At 42.9% G+C, this 20,339-nt stretch overlaps 1 protein-coding gene across 8 annotated transcripts in view; it reads right to left on the bottom strand.

The window, feature by feature from the left end:
* acot7 (acyl-CoA thioesterase 7) overlaps window positions 1–20,339 on the bottom strand; it is a 71,131-nt gene that overhangs the window by 10,795 nt on the left and 39,997 nt on the right. For all 8 annotated transcript variants that reach the window (XM_024400406.2, XM_024400409.2, XM_024400404.2 and 5 more), the window contains 2 exons: window positions 14,722–14,838; window positions 7,784–7,968 (listed from right to left, as the gene is read on the bottom strand). In XM_024400406.2, the coding sequence (XP_024256174.1) occupies window positions 7,784–7,968; window positions 14,722–14,838 (302 nt within the window). The remainder of the gene's footprint in view (window positions 1–7,783; window positions 7,969–14,721; window positions 14,839–20,339) is intronic.

The following is a 20,339-nucleotide window of genomic DNA, read 5'->3' as shown; positions in this document are numbered from 1 at the left end:
CGTCCATAATGGGTCAATTAGCCTCTGGCATTAGGCCTTTGTAACTGGCCTGAGAGCGACTGGGTCCTGCATAATATAACATTATCTTGAGGTTACTCAAGGATAGACACTCAGAGAGAGAGAGGGGAAAAAGAGAGAGCAGAGACAGATTTACAGCAAAATTGCTTTGCTGTTAAAGACATCTGTACAAGATGGGGGTGGTAAGTGCTTGGATAAGAGTGTCTGCTATATGAAATAAATGTACATCTAAAAAGTAATTGAGATGATGACCATGTGACCAGCCAACTCTAACCAACTCATGAACTATTAACCAATTGAAAACACCCAATCTTGGGTGAGTGCTTAAATAAGTCATTGGATCTGGCAAGCAGTAAAGGTACAAACTGGGATCCTGTGATACAAAGGGAATGTGAGCTCTGGCCAAAAGTAGTGCACTACAAAGGGAATAGGGTGCCATTTCAAATGCAAGACCAGTCCCAGTACTCCCATGACCTCCCAAACCCATAGAACAGTCGTCTGCAGTCAAACAGGGCCTGCTCAAAATGATTTGCTGTATATGCAAATAACCCTTTGGAGTGTGGGCTGCCAAAAGCAGCACAACATACCTTGAAAAGGGAGCCATTTCAGACACAGCCCCAGTACTGAGACCTACAGATCAGTTGTCTGTTAGCTGTCTAAAAGGAGGGCAGGAGAAAGCTGTAGACAGACTGAGAGGGTGGTGATGGATGCGGTGGCATAAACTTGGCACCCAGGGTGGAGGGAGGCCAGCTCAGAGGGTGCCAGAGAAATGCCAGAGGGCTCCGCTGTGTTGGCATGGCCTGTTATTGGAGCAGTCACAGGCATCAGTGACATGCCAAATGCCACCCTCGCCTGAACAGTGGCTCTAAACAGTAACTAACCAGTGAGAGAAAAATAATAGCCATCTGCACTAGTGGTATGTGGTTGGATGATGTCCTAGGTGTGGGGACCAGAAGTCCTCACAAGGATAGTAAAACAAGGAAAATTCGGACAAGTGGGGAATATTTCGCCAGGCCCAACAAGGAAAAAGGCTATTTTAGGGGTTAGGTTTAGGGTGAGGATTACAATTAGAATTAGGGTTAGGGATTGGGGGTGAGGTTTAGGTTTCAAGGTTAGGGGTAGGTTTAGGGGTTAGGGTTAAGGCTAAGGAAAATAGGATTTTGAATGGGAATAAATGTTTTGGTCCCCATAAGGATAGTGTTTTTGTGTGTGTGTGTGTATGTGTATGTATGTGTGTTTATTTGAGATAAAGGGTGACATTTTGACTATTCAACTTAGCATTTGTTGTAGTCCAAATAGTGTTTAGTTTCAAATACACCGTGTGGCAAAGCTCTAAACCTAAATACAGACTTTCGACCCTCGCATGGATGTCACGCTGCACAATTAAAAGCTTCTGGAATACATGAAACAACACATTGAGTGAAAAATCAAAATCCTCCCTGTTGGCTTTTCATTCGAATCAGAGGTGGGCTTCATCCCAACAACTTTCATTCCCTATTCCCTCCCTTCTAGAATCTAATACGCTATGATATGCCATCAATCCACACCTCGTCAAAATTGATCTTATTTTACAAGTCGACTTGTTCTCACTACCTTTGATCAGTGGACTTGACGGGGTAGTAAATATCTTTGAGAATATTATTAACCCTGAAAAAAATTATTGTTTCGAAAACATTGTTGAGGTACAATCCTGACATGGGCACAGCCATTAACCGGTTGATGATCATGTTCAATGGGAGGCATCTAAAAATAATTGCAGGCTGCTTCATGTGATCTAGTGGAGGTTGCCATGACAACCCTGCTTGTTTTCATGTCAAAGGGGCCAGCTGAGACTATGCCAGCTCTGTAGCGGGATGGAGTAAGGCAGGGAGGGATGGAGTGAGGCAGGGAGGGATGCAGTGAGGCAGGGAGGGAGGCAGGGAGGGATGGAGGGAGGCAGGGAGGGATGCAGTGAGGCAGGGAGGGATGCAGTGAGGCAGGGAGGGATGGGGTGAGGCAGGGAGGGATGGAATGAGGCAGGGAGGGATGGAGTGAGGCAGGGAAGGATGGAGTGAGGCAGGGAGGGATGGAGTGAGGCAGGGAGGGATGCAGTGAGGCAAGGAGGGATGGAGGGAGCCAGAAAGAGGAGTAAAAACCCAGGGCTGTCAAGTCACTCTCTCCTTTTCCTCCTCCTCTTTCTCTCGCCCAATCTTTCTCTCCATCTTTATCTTTATTCTCTCCCTCTCCATCTCTCTCTTTCTGTCCATCTTTCTCTTTCTCTCTCTCTCTCTCTCTCCATCTTTCCCTTCCTCTTTCTCCTTGTCTTTCTCTCCATCTCTCTCTCTCTCTCACCCTCCAGCTCTCTCTCTCCATCACAAAATGTTTCTTAATCTCTTTGCAACCTGGCCTCAGGGAAATGTGTAGGATTTGGTATGTAAATGAGTTCCCTCCATTTAGTATGATATATTACTTGACGTTAGGTCACGTCATGAATTGAAAAGTGGTCGTACAATATCATACGAATTGGATGAAGTAACTTATCATTCGTATTATAGTATTATACATATTTTTCTGAAACCAGGCTGCTTAGGAGGTACATTTTTAGTTAGCTGAACAAATGACAAAAGTTGACAATGACAAAAGGAGAATTTACTTAAAAGGTTAGGAGAACTAATAACAAAGGTTAGGATAATTTACATAGCAGGTTAGGTGAATTAAGATAAGGAAAAGGATTAGGGGAAGGTTTAGCTAAAATGTTACAGTTGTCCCCAACGCGACTCCAACATGTAAGCTTTGGATTGCTAGATGGTATATGCCCACCCATCCGACCTCCATCAATTTGTTTCTGTCTTAAGTAACCAGACCATTATTGCATTTGTAACGTAACATATCATACTTGGAGGTGCAAAAATCAAATGTAAAAAAGTCGATGTCTGTCCAGTGAGTCCAGTCTGCTCTTTGCCCAGTATCTACTGTCCCTCCCATCTGTACAGAGAGGAGAGCCTAATACATGGGCATACCACTCCTGGCTCCATGGAAACACAACGTACTTCAGGGACACATAGTCAGTTAGTCTTTGACTCATTTTCACTATTTTCTTACTGTGGCCATGTTCAAGGGTACTGATGCTGAGGCTGATTCTCCCCCCTCTCCGCTCCCCTCCTCCGCCTATCCACAGACACTAGCAGCCAATCCCAACTACCCCCCACACACACACACACACACACACACTCCCCCTCCCTGCGGAGCTAAAAATGGAAAGGCTAAAAATAGACGGCAGAGATTTTTCACTTGAGAGAGCAAAAATTACCTGGAGCCAAAAAATGTCAGGCGGAGGCCTGTCGATGGGCTATTTATAGTGTTGGAACATGTGTAATCGGTCACAACGTGACAAGTGCAATTACAGAAGGAGACGTTGACATTTGTTCAGCCAATGTTCATATTATTTTTATAGACCCTGAGTGAACGGCAACCAAAACACTGCGTTGTGATGTTATTTCAGTACCGAGTCAACTCCACTCTTTTTGCTCAAATTGCACATGGTTCAGTGCCCTGAGTAAGAACACACAAAGGCCAGAATTCGCACACACACACACACACACACACACACACACACACACACACACACACACACACACACACAAAACACACACACCAACTGTCCGTTTATTTAGTCTTTTCATGAGTTTGATGATTTGTTTTGTTTTCAGCTTATATTGTGCCAAATCCATTATGATAGCCAAGACCTAGAAAACAAAGCGACTTCTTCCAGGAGATAGCGGAGCAACCCAAAAAATTGCCCATATGAATTTAGTCATGTATTTCTATTTTGACATTTAATTTCAAAACAGCCGTGGCGTTGATTGTAGTGATACACGTTACACGTTTCCTCTTGCACGTGATGCCAGCCTCTGGGGCTCAGTGGGATTGCTAGGAATAGAAATGTTCAGATCAATGGTGTACGGATGGGTACACCGTCCATCGTTGGAGCGCTCGGCCAAGCCATCAAAAGTCTTCATTACGACCCCTCATCCCCAACGATATTATCTTCCTTGTTAGTACTGATTGACTGATATTGATTTATTACTATTAGTGTATCATGAGAAATATACATAATGGGCCACTGAAATCTACAATGTTATGTTTGTTATTGTTTTTGCCATTAATGTGATGACTCAGCACAGGAGCACTGGCAGCCTCATTTGGCCTAATTCTTAAAAGAGATGGATGTTTTTAAAAGCGTTTTAAAAGCAAGCGTGCACCAGAGATTACAATCATGTTCGACGTCACTCGTCGGTCTCCCTGAAAACAAAGGCCTTGTGATCAGGATCTGAAACACCGTCTAAAATGGTAACCTAGCTGATTAATGCACAAAGGACAATGCTAAAGCCAGAGAGGTTTGTCTGAAATGGAAATGTGTGCTTACTGAGAAGGGAGACTAAAGGGAGGGGGTTCAGTTCTGTCTTTCTGATGTGGATAGGAAGTGTCTAGGCTAGGGATGCAGTCTGTGAAGGACAGATGGTGTTCCTTTCCAAAAGGGTAGAGTGTATACTGGTGGTATTACAATCCCCTTGGCATGGTAGTAAAAGCAAGACAGAGAACGACACAGAGCAGAGTGGCTACGGATAGGTGTGTGTGTGTGTGTGTGGGGGGGGGGTGATGCTCTAAGAAACGCATCACACACACTGCCACATCAATTCATTTCCGCACTTTGCTTTTATCAAAACTAACTTGCAAGCCTTTCATCTTGCACATTTTCCATTCCAACCTATTTTCAAAGAAACAACACAGGAAAAACCAATGTACTCCATCTGCCTTTTGCATCGTTCTTGAATTGCAGTGGCATTTGCGCATGGCATAAAAAATTAAAAAATGAACTTCAATTTTCTCAACAACAAAATAATATTTTAATGTATTTGGGTATATATTCCCATTCTAAATCAACTAATATGGCAGCTTAATGACTTGAAATATGTTTTACCATTTTGACACCATTGTGTCACCGGTAGGAGTAGTAACATCAATGACAATCTCTCACGGACAGACTACGTAAACATAAATGGTAATGTAGGTCTGTCATGATACCACAGGATGTGTGCGATAATGAGCAGTATTAGTTTCCCAGGTGTTAGCATCTTTTACATTTCTGAAGGGGAGGGGACATTTGGCCTGCCCCTAACTTGCCAAGAGAGAGGGTGGAGCTCTTCGTTCCAGGTTCCGATCCTCGTTTTGTCTCTTCTCTTAACACGTATGGACCCAGAACTTAATCGAGCATCTGACCAATTACGCAAGTCTTTGGTTCTGGGTTAACTGAGATTATACCATTTGACAGTTACACCAATGATCCATTTTAGGTAAAATAGGATTTTCTGAAATGGAGGCCACAGATGCTCAAATCTAACCTAATTAACCCTTTAAAAATAATTTACTAAAGTGATATGATTAATAATTTTGCTCACAATGTAATTTCCCTTCATTTAAATTGAGTAACACCAAATGACACTTTTGATCAAATTATCAATGGAATTCTCAAATGTATGACAGACTAAAAGGGTGTGATTAGCTAATACTTTTCTTTAATATAGAGCCCTCCCCCAATAACAATTTGCCACTAGAGGGAACGCTAAAGATCCTTGTAAATCTTTGTAATCGTTGTCATTTTCAAGGCGTCTTTCTTTTTATTGATGATACAATATATACAAGTAGTTTGTTTACTTTCTATCATAAACAAATAATAAATATCTAAATCTCAATAGATCTCAAAATCCCTGAAACATGTCACTATACAACTCTACTGGGTCACTACTGGGACAAGCAAATTGGCTTACTCTAAGTACTTTAAAGATGGAATCCGCAGTAGGGGAAAACAGCACTACAGTCCACCCCATGGCCGTAGTTATTGTTTTGTTGACGAAGCAGAGGTGGGGAGCGTCACGCATCGAGGTAAAAATTGCAGTCCATATTGTGCTGTTCTATCGCTCGTGCAGTGACCTCAGAGGGGAAGAAAACGGTGTTTGTTGTTTGCAGTAACTTCTTTGTTGTTGTATAATATCCCACACTGACGTGGCCGTTTCACCAATTAAGGATTCTAGCTTTAAACAATGCATAAACAGAAAGTTTTGCTGTATAAATGACATGCATTACGTTTTATCATTGATAAACAGACCAATGTAAACAAAAACATGTACGATGTGTAGCTATTTGGGATAGGGGGAAATATTTTCACGTCCGGATGAAAAGCGAGCCCAAAGTAAACTGCCTGTCACTCAGGCCCAGAAGCTAGGATATGCATATAGAATGGTAGAATTAGATAGAAAAAATTATGTCTGTGAGTATAACAGAACTGATATAGCAGGCGAAACCCCGAGGACAAACCATCCCCCCCCCAAAAAAATGTTCTCCTTACCACTGTTTTCAATGGCTAGTACTATAATTATAAGCCCAAGTCCTCCCAAATTGCAGTTCCCTGGGCATCCACTAGATGTCAACAGTCTTTAGAAAGAGTTTCAGGCTGGTTTTTGGAAAAATGACCCAGAAATTGTAGTTTTTCTAGGTGGCTCCCATTTTAGCTGTAGTGTTTCCAAGCCCATGGAGGAAAGCACATTTTTTTCTTATTTATCTCCGGTAATGAACATACTATTCTCCGTCTTAAATTTTATTGTTTATTTGCGTATTAGGATACCTAAGATTGGATTATAAACGTTGTTTGACTTGTTTGGAAAAGTTTATTGGTAACGTTTAGGATTAATTTTGTATGCATTTTGATGGAGGGAAACTGAGTGGATTATTGACTGAAGCGTGCCAGCTAAACTGAGTTTTTATGGATATAAAGAAGGACATTATCGAACAAAAGGACCATTTGTAATGTAACTGGGACCTTTTGGAGTGCCAACAGAAGAAGATCTTCAAAGGTAAGGCATATATTATATTGCTACTTTCGTGTTGCAATTCCCTGGTTGAAAATGATTTGTTATGCATTTGTGTGCTGGGCGCTGTCCTCAGATAATCGCATTGTTTGCTTTCGCCGTAAAGCCTTTTTGAAGTCTGACATGGTGGCTGGATTAACAACAAGTTAAGCTTTATTTTGATGTATTGCACTTGTGATTTCATGAAAGTTTCATATTTATAGTAATTTGATTTGAATTTGGCGCTCTGCCGTTTCACCGAATGTTGTTGAGGTGTCCCGCTAGCGGCACGCCTTTCCCAAACAGGTTTAAAGTGTTTTTCATGGTTGCAAAGGCGAGGGACGCAAATGCTACCGCAATTCAAGAATGACCCTTTTAGCTCATTGGATGTACTGCCACACTCTCCTGGGCCCGTATTCATTAAGCGTCTCAAACAGGAGTGCTGATTTATGATCAGTTTTGCCTTATAGATCACAATGAATAAGATTACAAGGATAGGGGGCACTTGATCCTAGATCAGTACTCCTACTGTAGAGACGCTTTATGAATACAGGCACTGGACTTGTTGGCTGAAAGTCTTCAATTAGTGTGCTCAACTAAATTGGTCACTTACACAAGACAATGCATATTCAGTTTGCAGCTGTGGGCTGAAATTATCCTGGCTGCCCACAAACAAAATCTTAGCCCATTGGAAATTCATGAATTGCATTTCAATTTACTTCCTGAACAGACTGAATTTCAAACGGAATTGACTCCAACCCTGCTGTTTGGTTTCTACCATAGAAATATAATTCCTAGAACATAATTCTATATCTATGGTAGGCACCAAGCAATGGGGTTGGAGTCAATTCACTTTTCTAAGAATTATATTTATACGGTACCTTCATAGGGGGGATGGATAGAGGCTTGCCCTGCTTGTCCAGGGAGATGTAGGTGAAGAAGGCTGTGACGGCCCGATACTTCCCCTTCTCAGCCTCTATCAGAGGATCGGCGTCCACAAACACCTCGATCTCCATAGACTTGTTACTGGCGAATGTCGCCCTCCCTGAGACAGTTACCACACAGCCTGGGGACGAAGAGGGAACATTTCATCAATGGACCCTATAACATAACAGGAATACTGCAGCATGCATTACCACATATAGCAAATTTGACGTGATATCTACATAAATAATCGCCACCTCCCTGTGGACAATTTTCAAAGGGAAGTTGAGACATCCCGCGGCTAGAGGATTTGTCAGTATTACAGCAATTTAGGCCATGCTGTGCATTACTATAAGTAAAATGTTGCCAATGGTACGACAATAATAGTCCGAGTTGGCTAAAGTACTGGGTTCTGGAAGTGAATTAGACCTCTGAATCTGTGTTCCGGTTCAGATTTGCGAGAGATTAAAGTCAAACTATGAGTAGGCACAGGAATTACAAGTCGAAGGTCCCAAGATGCCAGGCAACAGTTTAGAATTTGGCTTTGCAAGACCGAAAAACAACAACACTGGCTTCGTCACATGTTTATTACAAAGTAATTCAATGACTTGTACAACACAATATCTGATGCCTGTGCCTCTGAGTGAAAGATATCATGAAAAGAAAGAACACATCTTTATTTCTAAGCACTGAACAACTCAACTTTTTTCATGTTCCATCCACCCAGGGAATAATTAAGACTTATTTGTTTTTCATCCTTGTTGACTTTTATCTCAGCCAACCATGTTTAACAACTACAAAGTGCTCACAGCAGCATATCCTCCGGCACAAGACGACAACTAAGTGGGAATTTAAATCTGGTTGGTTTTTGCTAATGGTCTTTGTTGAGAACATAGACACGGAATATAATCGGTGCTGTAAAAAAAGAAAAACGTTATTGGTTGACCACTTTATTGTGTATTTAGAAGGAAAATGTCGTTTTTATTGTTCAAAGTCATTATTTTTTAATGAACTTTTCAATGTATCTGCAACATGGCTGCATTCAAAATAACTCATCAAATGTGCAAAACCTAGGCCCATTCACAATAAAACTGAACAGAAAGCATACAAAAAATGTGGACTTGAACCTGAAAGGCCAAACAGGCAGTATATCTAGAAAGTACATCTGCCGCTGGCACTGAGACCAGAGACTTTGCACAGACGTGCGTCAACCGTGCCAGGAACCACACTCGTCATCCAAAGTTTCCCTCTCACGGCTGCTCGCTTTGATCTTATCAACTCTGGATCTCATCACAATTTCACCTCTTTTATTTTTCCATTACACTCGGCCAGATGAGAGAGACAGCCTTACGAGACATGCCTCTCCTGTAATGCCTGAACTACTGAAAATACAGTCTATACAGTCAGGGGGGTTCAACTCGGCACCACGAGTTCTGATGGTTTTTGCTTTGGGTCTAGTACTGGTCTCAAGTGGTAAACACACTCACCCTAGATCTTACAAATGGTCCTGATTCTAATCAGTACAAAAACAGTGAGACAAACACAAAAGTAGTCCAGTAATAGCCCAATGAAACCCTTCAACCCCATAAGATCAATGTCCGCGCCCCTGCAGAAATCGAATTAGCGTCATAAAAACATCCCCGTCAAAATCTCTCTGTTTAAAGTTAGAGATATCTGCGTCTCAATCCACCGCATCCGCCGACGTAACAGTTCCGCATCTGCGGTGAAAGGTCACAGAGTTAAGAGTGGTGTTTGTCAGACCATGACACAACTCGAAAATCGGCCTCCTCACAAAATTGTCTGTAGCGCCCAAACAGTTTAGCCTAAACACTAATATGACCCCTATGTGTGAAGGTGAGACTCTCTTGAACACGTACATGTCGGTTGTAGGCCTCACAAGACTCGTCTCAAGGTCCCCCGGTCCCAGTCTAAAAAATGAATGGCAGTATATATGGAGACTGTTTAGTGACAACAATAAGAGGTTAAATACATGTACAAAATACATGTTTCCGGATCTTTCTTATATCGCTCAGATATAGGATAGATACTTCAGAACAAACTTCCTTCAGATTTTTTTGGGAGACACTATCTGTTGTTCCATGTAGTGAATTTGTTATTCAATGCGCTTGTATAACATCAAATACTTTTTAATATATTTTTGTTAAAATTCTAAATCAAATAGCAAAATAATCCTTGGTACGACCTTTTTAAAACAATTCCATATAAACAAATCAAAAAAAGAAACGTCCTCTCACTGTCAACTGCGTTTATTTTCAGTAAACTTAACATGAGTAAATATTTGTATGAATATAACAAGATTCAACAACTGAGACATAAACTGAACAAGTTCCACAGACATGTGACTAACAGAAATTTAATAATGTGTCCCTGAACAAAGGGGGGGGGTCAAAATCAAAAGTAACAGTCAGTATCTGGTGTAGCCACCAGCTGCATTAAGTACTGCAGTGCATCTCCTCCTCATGGACTGCACCAGATTTGCCTGTTCTTGCTGCGAGATGTTACCCCACTCTTCCACCAAGGCATCTGCAAGTTGCTGTACATTTCTGAAGGGAATGGCCCTAGCCCTCACCCTCAGATTCAACAGGTCCCAGACGTGCTCAATGGGATTGAGATCCGGGCTTTTCGCTGGCCATGGCAGAACACTGACATTCCTGTCTTGCAGGAAATCATGCACAGAACGAGCAGTATGGCTCGTGGCATTGTCATGCTGGAGGGTCATGTCAGGATGAGCCTGCAGGAAGGGTACCACATGAGGGAGGAGGATGTCTTCCCTGTAACGCACAGCGTTGAGATTGCTTGCAATGACAACAAGCTCAGTCCGATGATGATGCTGTGACACACCGCCCCCAGACAATGACGGACCCTCCACCTCCAAATCGATCCTGCTCCAGAGTACAGGTCTCGGTGTAACGCTCATTTATTTGACGATAAATGCGAATCCAACCATCACCCCTGGTGAGACAAAACCGCAATTTGTCAATGAAGAGCACTTTTTACCAGTCCTGTCTGGTCCAGGGACAGTGGATTTGTGCCCATAGGCGACGTTGTTGCCGGTGATGTCTGGTGAGGACCTGCCTTACAACAGGCCTACAAGCCCTCAGTCCAGCCTCTCTCAGCCTATTGCGGACAGTCTGAGCACTGATGGAGGGATTGTGCGTTCCTGGTGTAACTCTGTACCTGTCCCTGTCCTGTCCCTGTCCTGTAATCCTGTACCTGTCCCGCAGGTGTGATGTTCGAATGTACCGATCCTGTGCAGGTGTTGTTACACGTGGTCTGCCACTGCGAGGACGATCAGCTGTCCGTCCTGTCTCCCTGTAGCGCTGTCTTAGGCATCTCACAGTGCGGACATTGCAATTTATTGCCCTGGCCACATCTACAGTCCTCATGCCTCCTTGCAGCATGCCTAAGGCACATTTACGCAGATGAGCAGGGACCCTGGGCATCTTTCTTTTGGTGTTTTTCAGAGTCAGTAGAAAGGCCTCTTTAGTGTCCTAAGTTTTCATAACTATGATCTTAATTGCCTACCGTCTGTAAGCTGTTAGTGTCTTAACGACTGTTCCACTGGTTCATTAATTGTTAATGGTTCATTGAACAAGCATGGGAAACAGTGTTAAAACCCTTTACAATGAAGATCTGTGAAGTTATTTGGATTTTTACGAATTATCTTTGAAAGACAGGGCCCTGAAAAAGGGACGTTTCTTTTTTTGCTGAGTTTAGCTTAGTAGTATCCCCAGCCCCGGTTTAGACAGGATTTAGACTCTTATGGGATTAAACCATTAGTTTCCATTTACAGAGAAAAGTATGTTGGAGTCTCGGCGCTGTGTGGAAGAGTGCACTGCTACTTGTTTAAAGACTTCCTCCAGCGATTTTCAAACTTTTACTGTTGAAAAGCAATATCCCAAGTATGAATACAGTAAAGTACACAAACAAAAGGGTAAACATTTTTTAAAAGCAAAATAGTGTTTTTTTTTTAGACACAACTGCAAACCAGGAGTAAGGCATTCAGGGAGTTGGTCTGATGGGAATCCCTGATGTCATCGCCCCCCCCCCTCTTGCTTGAGGAACAATAGAGAGAAAAAAAACAGGAAAGGCCCCTCCCCCACTTGTGATGTCATGATTTACCTGGACTACCTATTGAGATTAGCCTTTTGTTACATATATCAGGTGTTAAATGAGGTGAAAAGGCAACTGGGGGGCACATTAAGGGCTCAGTCAAACCATGTGATACATGGTAGTGAGAGTGATCTTTAAATCCACCATTTACCTTATTGAATTTGATCTGTCTTCCCTATGCGGCCTCTCTCTCTCTCTCTCTCTCTCTCTCTCTCTCTCTCTCTCTCTCTCTCCCCGACACATTCAGGGTGATGGATGAGGTGCAGAGAAACAAATTGAACCGCTGCCTCAAACTCCTCTACAGCCGCAAAACGGACTGCCAGATGGGATACATCAGACCAGGAAACTGACTACGTAGAGAACAAGTCACTTACTCTCACCCATCTCCCATCTCCTGCTAGGAAGGTAAGCCTTCATGCCCCAACGTGTCAAGGGAATAATCACCTAAAATCTTCAGGTGTCATACGCCCTATATACTGCTCATTGCATTTCAAAATGAGCAGGTAAAGCATACATCGCAAGTAACACATATATATTCACAGCCTTGACATTGACATAGTAAAAAATACAAGATCATTCCTGCTACAAACATTTGAGTATTATAGTGTTTTTGCAACGGAGTTCAAGTGCTGTTTTGCGGACCAAAAACATTGTACACCATAAGTCAAAGTCCTGTATAAACACATCATTAATTGTGTGGGTGCAGAGAGTAGGCCAAGGGAACATGTGTTAGACATTGGTGGGACCACCCACAACTCATAGACCAATCAGCTGAAAGCTGACGCTTTCAAAGCATGCCGGTTTATACAGTCTTTTTTCATCACCGATAAGCGGAAACACCCCCCTACCTTTTGTGGGTTGACAGGTTGAAGAGATGACCAGCATTCTGTGCTGAACCACGACATATTCCTGATACACTAGCATCCTGTTTGACTCTCCCGTATTGTCAATGTTCTCTAAAAAGACAAACCGTTGCATCCTGTGTGTGTATTCACCGGTGTGTGTATTCAACAGTGATCACACGGCCCGATCGCATTGGTTTACGCAAGATGCTGCAAAGGCAGCTGAGTCAGTGACAGTATTGATTGCGTTTTTGTCTGAGGTGTCTATCTGAGAGGTCTAAGTGGGTCTGTCCACTCTTGATGGATGAGATGCAGAGAGGCACCATTTCGACTACACTCTCTTAATGCTAACAGACCACATACCTCTATGGTGGTCTCCTACTGATCCCTACATCGTGGGATGGGAACACTGTGCTGGATGACAACCATAACACTGGCATTACTGGAATAAATACAGCACTGTGTATCTGGATCATGTCATAACACAACAACTTTAGTGCTCATTGCTCAGCCTCTAACGGCTACGGTTTTCCAAATCTTGGCAAGAAATTCAGACAATTGCTTGGCTTCTAAGGGCTAGTACTTACCACACAACCAACTGTCAGCTCCTTCCATCCATGAAATCAAAATGGTATTTATTTTACTAGGCAAATCAGTTAAGAACAAATTCTTATTTACAATGACAGCCTACTGGGGAACAGTGGGTGAACTTCCTTGTTCAGGGGCAGAATGACAGATTTTTACCTTGTCAGCTCGGGGATTCGATCCAAGCAAACTTCCGGTTACTGGCCCAATGCTCTAACCACTAGGCTATCCTGCCACCCCTCATCAAATGCACCTCATCAAGTAATATGGCTTCCATGAGATACTTGATGAAGAAACTTTTGTTGAGAACAAAACCCATCTCTAAAAGCATGAGTCTGTACAGCTAAACCACCAAATGAACCCTGGAATGATAACACCGGCGATGGTTTTATAGGTTTCAAGTTAAACACGGTTTATTAAAGATTCACAAATTGTAAAAGCTCTGTCAAGTTCACATCACACAGATAGACTAAGGCAGGTCTGGAGTTTCAGATGGGTAATTGAGCCAAGACTGTGACATGGCATATGGGTCAACGGTGTTATGGAATGGCAGATTCTCACTCAAATTATGCAGATAGAATGTCCATTTTTCAGAAATGGATGTGTCCCTCTGCCGGGTTTAATTGATAATGGCCTTCACCCAAGATCAACAGTACATCAACATTCTGTGTGAAGGCTCCTATTGCACTTGCTAATCTGAGAGTATTATGGCTCTAGCAGAGAATAAATTATTCACTGTATTGACATCCAGGTAAGGAAACAGGAAGTAATGGATTGCCATCAATGATTTATATCCTCGCACTAGAGCAATAAGCAATATTAGCCTAGCCAGGAATAATGTAAATGAGAAATAAGGTAAAATACCATGTTTTTTTCCAGATACGGTGCACAACAAAAGTGGCTGGTATTGATGAGCTCAAATGTGACACAGGTTAGCTAATCCACATGCAACATGCTGCTTGTCGAAGGTTGAAAAATGAAGGCAGTTGAATTTGACACATTCTCAGGTAATGGTGTGTTCTGAAGCTGTTAATCATCAGTTAGCACGTTAGCCTACACTAGAAGGAGCGCCATGAAAGTAGCTGGGACGTACTGTACCGTTGCACCACAGCAGTCATGCTAGTAAACATGTGTGAATAAATAAAATATATTTAATATAAAGCTGTAAATAAATCTCCAATCAAGTGAATTACCTGTAATTATGCAGTATGTACTGTATATGATTTAGTATTGACACATTTTGTTCTACATTGCTTGTAGTAAATCGGAGGGGACCAAGGACTAAGATCTGAGGGACACCCGTACGGACAACAGTCCGTTTACTATTTCCTTACCTTTCATGATCTTGCGATGGAAGTTGATGGCATCCACAGAGGCGGTGACTATGTTGGTCTTGCAGTGTCGGGCTGCCACGATTCCGGCCACCTCGTCCATCAGTTTCATTGTCACACCTGGGGAGACCAGATAGCATGTGACTCCTATGTTGTCATTAAATCAAATCTTTCCTCTAATATAAGTTCCCCCACAGTATATCAATAAAAGTATTCTGTCTTTCATATACGGCATTGATCAGTTTCAGGGCCATAAGAACATGACCTACTTTGCAGTCTATTTTTCAGACTATTTAATCACTTTCCCCCCCTTTTAAAATGTATTGACAATTAGCTCATGCGGAGGAGGCACTAGGAATGTCAAAATGGAAGACATTGGGCCTAGTAAGAAAATGGAACAACTGCATTTGTTTCAGTCCATTCTAATCAAATGCATGATCTCTGATATCGATTTGGAGCCTCAAAATCAGTGGTGCGCATCTCTGTTGCATAGACAGAGAGAGCGAGAGAGAAAGTGAGAAAGAGAGAGAGCGATAGAGAAAGAGAGAGATGTACAGCAAAATAGAGAGTTAGGAGGGGTTGTACTGTACATCCATCGCTGATGATGATGCCAGATTGCTGTCGGCTGAGAGTGCACCGAGATAAGGGGAAGGGGGATGGATTTCGTGTGTGGAGACAGGATGTGATGTATGAGGGCTGGCAGACTGTCCAATCATGCCCTTCATGGCCACAGCCAGAGATTGATGCCGACCAGAGGTGTCAGCGCTGACAGGAAGATAGTAAACGCTGCAGAACTCTTGATACGTTCCCCCTCTGCCAGAGAGCTCTATGACAATAAATTGCCTATTCACACCTACTGATGCACAGACCTAGACACGCATACCCACGAACACACAGACACACACACACAGTTCTGATGAAGACCTAATTACAACGATCAGAACTTCAAGATTGTATCTTGCAATCAGAATGTATTACGTAGCCTGGCTCGACATGAGAAGTGAGACGGCACAGCTCATTTTCTCTGCGAAGTACCAGACATTTAGACGAGGCCAAATGTAGTCATTATGCTGGTAGCATCTTAAGTGCTGGGAAAGATGCAAAGCCACATTTGAGATTGCTTATGTAATACAGTACCAGACATGAATGCCCGTCACTCTCAATGCTCCTCTTGCTGAGGAAACGTAAGCACGGGGTTCTAGGATAGTAGCCATAAGATAGAAACATGCACACATCCAGTGGATTTGAGCAGGTGCTAGAGATCAAAGAGAGCTATAAGTTCAGCCAAAATAAAAAGATACGTTTTGGCTCACTATGATCTATGCTACAACTGTGAGGCGTGTGAGTATGTTAAAGCTGAGAGAACTCATTTTATGAGGTTGATACTTCGAACAGCCTGCCGACGTGCTGCAGTGTGCTTTAACTTGCCTGCATGAGGTTGCACGTTGCACAGACATACTGTAGATAGTCATGAATGGGGCTTAATGGTCGTTTTGGAATGGTAAAAAAAGATGAATGTTGCAAGAGTTGAGCCTATAGGCAACATGGCTATCTCCAAACTGTATACTAGACCAGTGCTATGGTTCTGGAATAGATTTGATGGCATACAGGTGTGAAAGTAACCCATTTTTTCAATTATATTGAACCTTTATTGAACCAGGAAGTCCCATTGAGGAAGGACATCTTTATCAAGGGAGACCTGACTAAGAAGGGGCCTCAATACATGCCGTAAAAACAGACAGTATGTGGGAGGCCATTTACAGGGGAGGCAATCGCATCCTTTACGTTCTCACCTCCCTCATCTTCACAATGGAAGACAGCAGGAAGCTGCCCTCTGGAAAAAAAAGTCCCTGCCCGGCTTCCTTATTTCCCTTGTTTCTCCCATTTGATGTGGTTGTGCATCTAAAAAGGTGACAGCAGCCAGCGTGCTCTCAGTGTGTGGACAGGGGAAGTTATTATCCATCAGTGTAGGCTCATTGTCAATGACCGTGTGTGTGATGAAGCATCATGAGACACTGCATTGTTTTTTTCCCCCTCTCAGCCCCACGTGAAAATTGATGGGATCTCACCTCGGATTGAATTTCCCCTGAGTCTAGGGAAATGCCACTAGCATATATTCAGGAGCTGTCGGAAGTCGTGTCTGTGCATGCAGCCGCCCTGCTGCTGCTGCTCACTGCTACCACTTCCTAGAGACCCTCTTGCGAGCCATTAATCAGAACTGAATGTAAACAGAACTGGATGTAAACCAGAACAAACTTAAGTGTTTTTCTCTCAAAATACGCACTGTTTATTTTCCTACATGCATTGGTGCCTTTGGCGTTAGGCAATGAAGTCTCTCTCTGCCTTTATTCAACATTTATTAGAACGTTACAGTCCTGGAAATGACAGTGTTATCAAGGAATTCAAAATGGCGAAGTCAAATCTGTTGGAGTCGAGAGATGCTGCAAATGGGATTATACGCTGTATATGACAGTTTTATGTCATGGTGTTTGTTATTCCCTGGTATTTCTTCCTACGCCGAAATATATCTAATGTGCTAACACTATATTATGTTATCACTATTGCTAATGGCTAACACTATGTTATGTTATCACTAATGCTAATGGCTAACACTAGCACCTCCCATCGTTTAGCTTGAAAAAGCCCTGCGCCTGGAGACACATCATGAGTCTATACCTCCTCTCCAAACCAACCGACAGGAAATATCTTTCAAATGGAGAGAAAACCCATCTATAATGAAAAGGGAAAGGGGGATACCTAGTCAGTTGCACAAGTGAATGCATACAACCGCAATATGTCTTCCACATTTAACCCAACCCCTTTGAATCAGAGAGGTGCAGGGGCTGCCTTAATCGATGTCCACGTCATCGGCGCCCGGGAAGCAGTTGTTGTTGGGGGCTAACTACCTTGCTCACGGGAGGGAATGTGTAAGAGGTCAGTGTCTCGACTGTATATTTCAAAATATGGCAACAGACGAGAAGGGGGACGGAGCTTGTTGAGATACGACTGGCCTCTCTTTGGATTGACCCCCAAATAGGGCTGTGGCGGTCACAAAATTTCGTCAGCTGGTGATTGTCAAGCAAATAACTGCCGGCCTCACGGCAATTGACACCGTTAATTAACATAAACACATTTAACATCTCCTGGCTTCTACACATAGCCTACAAGCCACTGATGTAGACATTTGGAACATCTACATTTAAAAAAAGTCTAATAAATCCATATAGCCTGCACCTTCACAATGAATCCATTATTTATTTTAGACAGGTCTAAAGAAACATGATATGAAGAAAATGTAGTCTATTTCAGAAGAACAGAATAGCATACTCTGAGTTGAAACCCAGGCTTTAGGATAACAAAGGGAGATCTGGGCAGCGCCAAGGTGCTCGCTCGTCTCCCATCAGCCGTGCCCACATTCATGGCCTCCCCAGGATGCTTAGTTGTATATAAAAAAAACACAGCACTCCCCTACGGACGGGGGTAAATAAAATCTCTCTCTCACTCTTTCTCTCTCTCTGTGTTTCTCGTTCTCTCCGCACCGAGTGCTATAATCAAATGGCTCAACCTGCCTCCTAATGAGGTGTTACCATAGAAACAGGTCCCGTTAATGTTTTCGCAAGTAGCTCCCGAGGTCCTGAAAAGCCACATATTTTATGTATATTTGTCTGCTGTTTTAGAGTTTGCAGCTGTTTCCTGCATAAACAACTTCCCACTGGGCACAGATAACAAGTGGGTGCTGTATTCTACAAATAGCAAGTGGGCGCTGTCATGGTTACCATAAAAATTGCTTCGGCTGATCAAGGGCTGGCAGGAAACAGTGTCACGATACTAGAAATGGCTTCAAAGTTTCAGTGGGATATGGAGAGCAAAAAGGAGGGACAAACAAGGCTTGGATAGATGTGTTAACAGTGATTTGACCAACAAATATATACATATATACTATTGGTTTATTTACGTTCTGAAAATTGAAGAGACACTTTTATAACAGACAGACTGACTCTAGCACTCAAGCAAGCCAAGGCTGGTGTTAAGTTGATTAACACTTACAGTACATGACAGTGTGTGTGTGCGACAAAACCTTTGAATCACCCATGTTTTTTCCATTCATCTGTCTATTGTTTAATCACTGTCATGATCTCAAAGCCTGTCGCAGTCAACAGCTGTTTCCATGGAAACATGTGGAAAGCTTCCTAACAACACAAGGAGAGAGCTAGTGAGAGAGAGAGTGAGTGAGTGAGTGAGTGAGTGAGTGAGTGAGTGAGTGAGTGAGTGAGTGAGTGAGTGAGTGAGTGAGTGAGAGAGAGAGAGAGAGAGAGAGAGAGAGAGAGAGAATGAATGATGGTTGCCAGGGAGCGATATCCTCTTTCTTTCCTCACACCAGCTGAGTTAGCCCTCAAGGAACATTGGATTGGTCTGAACATGGGCTAGAGAGGAAATGTTCACCTTATTTACACCAGTCCATCTCTTTTAAACCTCTGAGGTTGGGAGTGAATGGATACACACTTTGGCGAAACAGAGAAAGGGAATTCAGCAGCACTCTAGTGTGGAGAGTCCAGGCTATGGACTGCAGATGGAAGTTGTTCTTAAGCACAGGATCAGCTTCCCCTACCCAATTCCTAATTTAATCCATTAGCTGATCTAAGATCAGCATCTAGGTCTAGGGGCAGTGTCCGCCTACCCAGAAAAACCTTTTGATGAGGCACTTGTCCTTGACCATGTAAACTGTGGCTGTGACATCCAGTTTGGCTGTGAGGGGGAGACACAGTCACGGCTCCCTGGGCTGGCCTAGTTTGAAGGACTTCTGAAGTCCAGACTCCACTCTGTCATGGATGGACCCCTTAGGCCCCCCTCTCACTGCCTGAGAGCCTTGTGCTCCCATCCATCTATTCACTTTCACTGAAATCAATGGTGATTCATCTGCCCTGGACTCATCTCCTGAGTCATTAGAAATCAGTCATTAAAGATGCTGCGCAATCAAAATATATATATATTTTTTTAGATAGTTAATTTAAATACTGTGTTTTAATGGTTTATTTTGTTCAGAAAGCAACAAGATTCTTCAGACAAAAACACGCACACACACACACACACAGAAACACACACACACACACACACACACACACACACACACACAGACACACACACACACACACACACACACACACACACACACACACACACACACAGAAACACACACGTACAGTCCTACACATACACACACTCACTCACTCCCTCACACACACACACACACACACACACACACACACACACTGCATTCCAAGGCTTTCCCAGCACAGTACTAACTTTAAAACCCTGTGTATGACTTTAGCTGTGTATGATGAGCGATCGATAACTGGCGGCCTGGGAACCTTGTTGCTCCTCATCTGTGATGTGCTCATTACCACAAGAATGGCCATCGGAGAGAAATACAGATCAGCGCACGGGAAAAGTTCTGTGTTTACCTTCTACAGATGGCCGGAGATGGTGTTGAATATCAGATTTTACAGATACTGGGCAAAAAAAATAAAAAATGCATTCACTTGCAGTCCTTTGAAGTTTCAATCTCTTTAAGCAGCAGCAGATTTGAAAAGGTCTGACTGATCGTTAACGTGGCACAGTGA

The sequence above is a fragment of the Oncorhynchus tshawytscha genome, linkage group LG16 (genome assembly GCF_018296145.1).
Source record: "Oncorhynchus tshawytscha isolate Ot180627B linkage group LG16, Otsh_v2.0, whole genome shotgun sequence".
NCBI classification, from domain to species: domain Eukaryota; kingdom Metazoa; phylum Chordata; class Actinopteri; order Salmoniformes; family Salmonidae; genus Oncorhynchus; species Oncorhynchus tshawytscha.
Note: the sequence above shows the minus strand (reverse complement) of the source record. Positions and strands in the feature narration are given on the sequence as shown.